A 9,603-nucleotide genomic window follows, 5' to 3' on the forward strand; every position below is an offset into this window, starting at 1 on the left:
AAGCTTGAGGTTAACTGAGTCCATCCCTGCCTTTTTCACTCCTGGGCTGCCTACCTCAGGCTGTCCAGGAGTTGTTTATACAGAAGCCCCAGAGGGTTCCTAGCAACTGGCTCTGCCCAGGCTGGCCACAGGTCAGAGATGTTGACGTAGGTCCAGACTGTCCTGAGCTGCTATCTAAAGTCCCCGTGAACTCAGATTCAGCACAGGTTCAAGGCCAGACACACCAGAAGGTTCACATGCTGGTCCTGAAAGCAACAGGCGCCCAGAAATACCCATATCATCATCAGGCAGAACGAAGTTTGCAAGGCTGTGGGTTAAAAAGAAGGACCACAAATTGGTGCAGCTGCTCTGAATTCCGAAGCCGTATTCAATTCATGAAGCTTTTATAAAGGAAAAGTGTTCACTTTTCCAATCCTTAATCCTTCTCCTCCTCTCTTTCAGGCATATCTGCTCCCTCAAGGGCTGAGATTTCAAAGAGTGGAGATCAAAGGAAGAGACTTCCTTTTTAAAAATGAATTTTGTCTTGATGCTAGATTAGCAGTACAATAAATCACAGTCATCTTCCTCATAAAGTCGCCAACATCACTCACTCTCAGGCAGGGGACCCTGTACTCGGTCTCAGGTGTCATTAACGGGGCAATCTATGAAAGTGACAGTGAGGCCAAGACTCGTGACACAGGTCATGTGTCCTTCTAGAAATGTCAGAGGGAATTAGGGAAGCCTCCATTCAGGAGATGATGTCAGATCAGGTTGGAGGGGAACCTGAGACCCAAAATCCCAAAAAGGTTCTCAGTTGGGACAAGGTGAGTTCATGGAAATCCTGAGATTTCAGAAAGTCTGGCAAGCCTTTGACTAAATAACAGCAATAATATTAATCTTAGATGCCCTTTATTAATAGTAGCTAGTATTAATAGTGAAATACCTTTTACCATGTATATATCAGGGTCCAGGCATTCTACTATACACTTTATATATGTCTTTTACATTTGGTCCTCATAACTGATAAGATAAGCACCATTATCTCGAGTGTCTGAGTAGTTAAGAATCTCACACTAGTAGAATGAGAATCTGAATCCAGGTCTGGAGGCTTCAAAGCTCTTTCCGCCGCAGAACACTGGCCACACTTCCTGGGAACCCGCTAGAATCGTCGGGTCCCATGGCCCAACAGAGCCAAAATCTGAACTCAGATTGTTTTACCCCAACTACGTGAGCCCTCCCTCAGTTTCTTCACCTGTACAGGAAGATCATGATAGTCCCTGTCTTAGTCCGTTCGGGCAGCGACAACAGAAATACCATAGAGTGGGGAGCTTATAAACAACAGAAATTTCTCACAGTTCTGGAATCCAAGATCAGGTGCTGGCAGACTTGGTGTCTGGTGAGGGCCCGCTTCCTAAATGGCTGTCTTTTCACTGTAACCTCACATGGCAGAAGGGTCTGGCTAGCTCTCCAGAGTCTCTTTCATAAGGACACTAATCCCACTCATCAGGGCTCCAACCTCATGAGCTAATCACCTCCCAAATGCCCCACCTCTTAATACCATCACCTTGGGGTTAGGAAGTCAATATATGAATTTTGTGGGGACACAAGCATTCAATGTACAGCAATACCTATCTCAAAGGGCGCTGGGAGTGTTTGATGTTACTGTTACAAACATATGAGTGAGCTTTTCGCCAAAGGTGTAAAAATTGCATACACTTACTTATCTTTTCTGAAAGTTTTACAGGGCATACTTCTTTTTCCCAACACAAATACATAATATTGTGGCAGAAAAGAAAGCCAGCTAGCTGGCAATGGAGTTAGACATGAGTTTTAATTTTGGTCCTGCTGTTCACTAACTACAGGTCTTCAGGCAGGTTGCTTCACTTCTGAGCCTCTCCTTTTCCATCTGTAAAGTGCAGACTGGGAGTGGTAATTGCATGCTTTTATAAAAACACACACAGAACAATAGGCACATAGCTGTTGCTCAATAATAGCTACTCCAATTACTCAGTCAACCAAAGCGACTGCTGTAGGTACCTACTATTGTCATAAGTTTTTCCATCTTCTTTCCAAACTATAGAGAAATCTGTTAGAGATCCAGGTCACTATTTTGATGAAACTGCCTCTAAAAATAACATTCCCTCATCCCTTTCAATGATCTGCTGCTTTCGAATACATTCCCAAGGAGAAAACACACACACACACGATTAGCCAACTCTAAGCATCTAAAAGGTGTCATAAATTAAGCAATGATGTACGAAGCTTGAGACAGCTGCACTATCTAGAGAAAAGGTCTACTTAGAAATTCTGTGTCCATTGGGTACACTGAACAGTTTCTACATTTGATTCAGAATATTGTCATTCCAAGGTGAATACTGGTTTACATATTAAAGTTAAAGCACATGTAATTAAATATGATAGAAAGCAAACCTTGATTTATTTTTATTTTCATGGTAATTGTTTGTATTAAAACACACCACACCACACACACACACACACACACACACACACACACACACATGCTTAAAAGGCACACTATCACAAAAAAAGAAAACCAAAAACCTGTCGATTAAAACCAGTACTGTTTCCCTACTAATTCTGTCTCCAAAACCATGATTTTATTTTATTAACTTGTGAAATGCCCCACATGTTAACAATTAACAGCACTCTTTCCATCTTTGGCTACTATGCCAAACAAAATACGCTTTGTATTAATGTTGAAATCCACTTACTGACCCTTTGGGGGAAAGTGGTGTTCATATGTCTATCAGATGCCAATACCTGACTTAACCACTTAGATGCTAGACAGTTGGGCCTGAAATTCTTAATCTTCAGTTCCAATGTGCACTGTATAATTCATAACTTCATTGACAAACTTGGGAATCTGATCACGTCCCAGCAAGGTAGCAATGCTAGAGCGTGCTCTTGCTTTCCATTTTAGCCTTTTGTTTTTAAACTTGCACCACTTCCCCCATCCATCTAGAAGGGCTGGTTATGTTTTTTAAAATGCACCTGTATCCACACTCGATGCAGATACAACAAAAAAAAATTATATTTATTTATATTTTATCCTGCTTATTCTCATTAGCCTGATTCAGAGGTAGTGGAAAGCTCACATGCCAAAGCTAAACATCCCAGTATTTAGAAAACTGAAGCCCTGTTCTTCCTCCACAATGGTGGCCAGCTAAAACTGGTAACAGATTTGGGTTTCTTCTCTTTGTACCCACAAGGATGTTATGTGCATACAGAACTCTCACCTATTTTCTGCTAGTGATCTATGTGGATGATCTGGAAAGTCAGAATTTCCCCACCAGGCCGTCGTATTCAGGCAGTCCTAATCCTGCTTCTTGCAACACATGGGAAGGGAAGAAGGCAGAAGTCCTCCCTCCAGCCTTCTGATGATGCTCAAATATTTGCCTTTCTGTAGCATGGTGTTCAGTGACTCAAACAATGATCTCCTTCACAACTTTTTCCTTTCCTCTAATGAGGCTTATCTAACAGTCTAAAACATCCAGGATTTCAAGGCTACATCTGTATACTACTTTGTGCCATTTCTGATCCTCCTCCAGAAAGTACGTTATATAATTACCAATTTCATCAAAAGTAGCCCGCTGAGTAGGAAGAGTTATGTACAAAGGTGATGCTGTAGCACTAGTAATGATCCAGAGGCCCTAGCTGCAGCCTAAAGCTAAGAGACAGGTTAAGTAAATTAGGGTATATCCATAGAGTGGCATATTGGAAAAACACTACAATCATTAAAAATGATGTTTTAATACCATAAGAAAATGCTTACGTTAAAATATTTAAATAAAGCTATCAAGACCTTATTTTAGTATTGACTTTACAATATGGCACATTTTAAGCTGTTGTTTTGAGTGATGGAACTGTATTTTTTTCCTGCTTTTTTGGTACATTTTTGTATTATCCAATATTTGGAGGGGGAGGGTAAAAAAAGTAATTATGGGACTAAAAGTATTTCAGCTAATCAAATAAAACCTTTTGGTCTTTTTCTTTTTTTTTTTTTAATTGGGGAACAGTCCAGTTGCCACTTTCAATCTATTGGGTTGTTGGAAAAGTCATGACGCATTTTTGCAATGAAAAACATAGAAAAAATACGTCATGACTTTTCCGACAACCCAATGGTTGCAGCAGGGCTGGGGGGGGGGGCTGCATAGCCCACCATCTCATGTGGGAATTGAACCAGCAACCTTGTTGTTAGGAGCATTGTGCTCTCACCAGCTGAGCCATCCGGCAGGCCCCCCTTTTGGTCTTTCTTATTCTAGGCCTGGTTTTTGTTTGTTTGTTTTAACTATGAAAGTCAGTCTAAGGTTGTATCTGCCAGCTCAACTGTCTTGTCCTGTGAATTAATGGTGGAGGGTGTTCTGTAAGGTGGGGAAGACAGCTAGCATTTACTAAATAACTGCTATGAGCCAAGCAGGAATTTAAGTTCTTTATATATATATATTATCTCATTTAATCCTCACATCAACCTGATGAGGTAGTATAATTATCTCCATCTTACTGATACTAAAACAGAAGCATAAAAGTGAAGTGACTGGCCCCAGGTCATCCAGCTGCAATTCAAACTCAAGCCCTCCGGGGTCTGATAACTACACCATTACAATACTACCTTAGGCACTCTGCATCTTATTAAGACTATCATTAGTTTCAAAATATTTGGGAGGTGAGCTGACTCCATAAGGTGCTATTTATGTTTGCTTCAAACAGCCAGAGCACCAAGGAGCAGACCAAAGGAATCTCCCCAACTGATACCTGATAAAAACTTTGCAAAGGACTTGGTCAAAGTCTGGTGTAGAGATGTAAATGGTTACCTCAATGAGGTGGTGATGTCACTTGTACCTTTTTTCTGTGACATCAATCAAATATTTATGTGCAAGGAATAAGAGAAAAAAATATATCATCTATAATCAGTCCTCCAACTTAACAGGAGATAGAACAACACACATGAAACAATTGACACAAGCCAAAGAAAAACAACCAAACATAATTAAATACTAAGGCATGTGGCAGAGTGGACACCTAGTGCAAAAGTCATGTAGGAAGAACTGTCAACTCCGAAGTATCAAAGAATTTTGAAGGTATAAGAAACACTTGGAGATCTCCTAGCCAGGTCCAGCATTTCAAGATGAGAGCTAGTAACTTGGTTGAGGTCACACAGCTTTTAAAAAGTAGCAGAGGCAGGTAACTTAGCCAAGGAAGCTTCAGGAAGCAGCCTTGGAAAAGCTTTGCAAGGATAAGGTAAAGTGAGGTGATGGTCCTTTAGTGAAAACAGTAGACAATATCCCCCTTTCCTGGTTTAGCAAAATCACCTGTCACTGGTCTGATTTTTAGATTACAAGATTGTGAATATTTCCTGCATGGAGGGCTCAGAGTTATTTTTTTTAAATAATAAAAAACTACTGAACTGTTTGTTTTATTCTATTCATTGTTTTTAAACATTAAGTATTTTAATGTGTACTACATTCTACCCTAAATATTACAAATAGAAATTCACCTACCCACACATGCATTCTAGGTGCCTATCTGAGAAGTGATGTGTGGCTGTCCTAACATAGCTCTGGTTTGGACAGAAGTAGGCATCTGATGTTGTAAACTGGTAACTAGGAATTATTTGTCCAGCTTTGATGTTTCCACCACTGACAGCCTCTTAAATTTCATTTAAAGCACTTAAATACTCTTTGTAATAATTGCTCACAGAAAATCTGTCAATCACAAGAAAATAGGCATATGCTTAATTCTAAGTAGATTCATCTTAGAGTACCTAAATACCAACTGATTGAGCAATACTTTTAACAAACGGATACCTGAATGTTAATAGGAATGTATAGATATTAATTTAAGCCTAGGTTTAACTAAGAAATTTTGATAGTGAATACATCAGATATAACTCTGAACATGTAAAAAATATTTCAGAAATGTTTCTTTTCAAATTTGAGAACAGAAAACATAGTAGTATAATGAAAAGTCAATTTTGATGAATCATTTTTAAAAGTTTGTAAGCATCCTGGTCACTAAACAAATATAAACCATTTACTTTATGACACAAAGCACATACATAATCGTATTTTCTTAAATTCTAAAATAATAATTCCCGTGGGTTTGCAAGCACAAGTTAAGTCTCAAGATTATATTTTCTTTGCCTCCAAGCCATTATTAAGAGTGCTTTTCCAATTCCTCAGAAATTATTTTAAGAGGTGGTATACCCTCAATTAAACATAGAGCATTCAAGCTAGCAATCAATACTAAACAAAACTCAATACAGTTCCCTCATTATAGTTTAGCTATTTATATTGCAAACTCTCATATAACTTGGTAATACAGATTAGAGAAATAACTAAAATGTGGCTTCAAAAGAGGGAAAATAGGTTAATAAATCACAAAGAAGGTCCTTTCTAACAAGTCTAAAAAACAAACTCAGGTGCTAGATGTCTTCCTTACAACGGTAGCCAAATCTGCTATGGCTTCAAAGTCCCAGAAAAGATCTTAACTTTCAACCTAAACATTTCAGACCTACAAAACACAAGTATTAGAGTCACCAAGTCCCACAGTCAGGTTAAAATACTTTCCAAAGTCTCGGAGATTTTAATTGAATGCAGAAAAGCTAGGAGTCTAAATTGATCAACAGAAACAGAAGAAACTGAAGCTGTTTGCCCAATATCAAGCTTTTACAAACAAATCCAAAACCTACCTAGCAATGTCCTTATATCAAACAGAATAACCTGGGAGGGGGGTTGTTACTTTCTAAGGGGTGAAAAGGATAATTAGTGCATTGTTCTGCACACCTGAAACTAATAATAAAATTAAAAACACACACACAAAAACAAAAAATAATTTCCACGCAAAAGGTGCGTGGTTTAATGCGATCACTCATTAGCATGCATTCTACTTACTTTGCTTTTTGCCATTTATAAGCTTCATTAAAGACGCTCAGAAAGAGGTAACCAGTTGAATGAGGTTCGACCCAGCTAGGAAAACCAGTTCTAAACTCGATCTACAAATTTGCATCCCAGAACGTCCTGCGGCGAAGGTACTCTACAAATTAACTTTACACGGACAAGCTTTAGATTGTGAAATAATGCATTTCAGCACTCTGCACTGTACATTAACCACTAGAAACCCACAACTCTACCTCTGCAAATCCCCGAAAAAAAAAAAATCCACCTCCAATCCTCATTGGTCCACATAGTTCCGGCCCACATGGTATCAGTGGGAGTGTCTGGCCCGACAGGTCCTTTCATTGGCTGCAAAGAAACAGCGTTTAACAGGGGCTGTCAAACTCCACGCCTCCAGACTTTGCGTTCGCCAATAAACCCGAGGTACTGGCGGCCACTCTACGATTCAAAGGGCAAGCTGGCTGCCTCAGCGCCAACCCCAGAAAGACGAACTCTGAGAAGGGCAAGGGGAGCTCCGACTGTCCCTTCTGCTTTCCTCCTACTCCGGAACCCACCAAATGTTCACACACGTGCATTTTCCCGCAGACAAATTAGAAAGGCAGGCAATGCGTCCGCCTTCTTTGAGCCGCGACCTAAGGATCAGCTCAGGCTCCGTATCTACCCGCTCATTCTACAGATGGTGGCAGGCAAGGCTCAGGCTCAGACTCAGGGAGCGATCTTGAGTGCTTAGGGACCCTGGGGGGAAAGTTCCGAGCACCCCCTCGGAGCAGTACCCCCGACGGCGGGCCCTGGGGCGCCCCGGGCGCGCCCCACCGTTCTGGGTGCCAGCCCCCCGTGCTGCGCCTGCCTCGCGTCGGCGCTCCCCTCCCAGCCGGACTTACGCGGCCTGTTCTTCTTCCCCGAGTCCATCCTCCTCCGCAGCCGGCATTTCTTGGCTGGGGAGTCGTGCTGAGGGGGCGGCGGCTGCGGCTGGAGCTCCGGCTGGAGCGGGAGGCGCGGGGGCGCCGGGTCGCCGCCGCCCACGGGTCCCCGGCTGCAGAAGCGCGGCTGCGGCCCCGGCAGCTGGTGGAAGCCGTTGTGCAGCAGCCCGTTCACCGCGGCAGCGCGGGCGCCGGCGGGAGCCCCCGGGGTGTGCGGGGCCGAGCGCTCTGGCTGCCCGCCGTAGTCGCCCATGCCGGAGGCTGGTGGGGCAGCGCGCGGGCCCCGCCTCAGGCGGCCTCGCTGGAGGTCATTCTCAGGCGTCTTTATTTCCTCGGATCCTCCCTGCGGCTTCCGATTCAGCAGCCGCAGAGCGGGCGGCGGGGGATGGCGAGCCGGGCGCTCCTCCCCTCCTCCCGCCGGCTCCCCCAGCTCCTCCGCCGAGTCCTGTCCCCCGCGCGCCGACCCCGCGGCGCCGGCCTGGAGCATGCCCACCGCGGGCGCGGAATCAGGGATCCCGACGCACCCCCAGCCGGGGCCCCCGCAGCTCGCCTCCCCCAAATCCCCGGGCCGCGCGACTTCAAACGCGGCTTCCTCGCCTCCCAGACCAGCCTCCGCTACTGAGCATGCCCAGTCCTGCCCGCCACCGCCACTGACGAGTTTCAACATGGGGACTGAAGTTCTCTGGGTTTGCAAAGAAGAGATGGGCGGGTTGGGCTTTGTATGGCGGAGCGAGGCGAGAAGGCACCGGGCGAGACAGGAGCGAGTGGAGAGAGCTGCTTCCGAAGGAATGCCGGGGGGTAGCTGATAAGTCTTCGTAGAGGTTGCAGGCTTGCTAATCCTGTCCCCCGTGGGTTAGATACCTTTGCAAGGTCATTCACGCTGTTCCCTCCTCCCCGAAACCTTTGTGAGTGTGTGTGGGTTGGGTTAAGTGACCAAACTACTCACTAGCCTGAGGGCAGGGAGGAAAACTATTATTTTTAGAAAGGTAGGCTGATCAGGAGAGGGAGAGGAGTGAAATTTCTTTTCTGGCACGAACATAAATACCATGTGGTCGCGTGGAGTTGTCTTTTGCAGGAGCGAACGAACCTTGGAGTACAGTGGAAGGACAGTGAAGGACACAGCTGTAGGCAGGATTAACCAGGGTTGGAAGAGGCCAAGTAAACAGAAGCAGTCCCAAGCTATAAAAAGCACTTTCCTCACCCAGAAAGGACTTTGAGAGACAATGTCATTCTATTTATAGAGTGAGGCATTGCCTGTGTTTTCAGAAGGCAGGACACCATCAGCATGGCATGGTGGTCAACACCATAAGTTTGGGAGTCAAAACTGGGATCAAATCTCAATTTAGCCATTGTGCAAACCCAAAGAAAGTCGTTGCTCAAGTTAACACACCTGGCCGTAGGAAACAGGACTGGGCAAGCTCGATTGGCAGGACAAATTTGGGGTGAGGTGGGGACAGTCCCAAAATTGTGTAATCCCTTGAGGCTTCAGTTTTTGACTCTACCTAAAAGTACCTGGTACAATCCTGGCACACAGTAATTGCATAAAAGAGGTCATTATCCTTGTTACATTGTTATTGTTTGTTCTTATTACATTGTTATTGCTTGTTCACCCTCCATTCAAACCAGAAGAGCAAGAGCAAATCAAGCTCACAGCCATATTTATTGTATGTGATGTTCTCCATTGTTTGTTTATCAATGGAAGAGTCAGAGGCCTCGTGCATTCAACAGCAGCTGGGGCCTATGGCTCAGATTGGCAATTCCTTCCAGCAGAGCCTTATCTAGAATCCGAG

General features: G+C 43.9%; 1 protein-coding gene across 3 annotated transcripts in view; it reads right to left on the reverse strand.

The window, feature by feature from the left end:
• PANK1 (pantothenate kinase 1) overlaps positions 1-8,742 on the reverse strand; it is a 53,313-nt gene extending 44,571 nt beyond the window's left edge. The window contains exon 1 of one of the 3 annotated variants that reach the window (XM_019631880.1): positions 7,775-8,742. In XM_019631880.1, the coding sequence (XP_019487425.1) occupies positions 7,775-8,480 (706 nt within the window). In that variant the 5' untranslated portion in view covers positions 8,481-8,742. Of the gene's footprint in view, positions 1-6,890; positions 7,134-7,774 lie in introns of those variants that run through there. The other 2 variants (XM_019631882.1, XM_019631883.1) reach the window with 2 other exon arrangements.
• Between the last annotated feature and the right edge of the window lie 861 nt (positions 8,743-9,603).

This window comes from Hipposideros armiger, unplaced genomic scaffold (genome assembly GCF_001890085.2).
Source record: "Hipposideros armiger isolate ML-2016 unplaced genomic scaffold, ASM189008v1 scaffold_1051, whole genome shotgun sequence".
Lineage (NCBI taxonomy): Eukaryota > Metazoa > Chordata > Mammalia > Chiroptera > Hipposideridae > Hipposideros > Hipposideros armiger.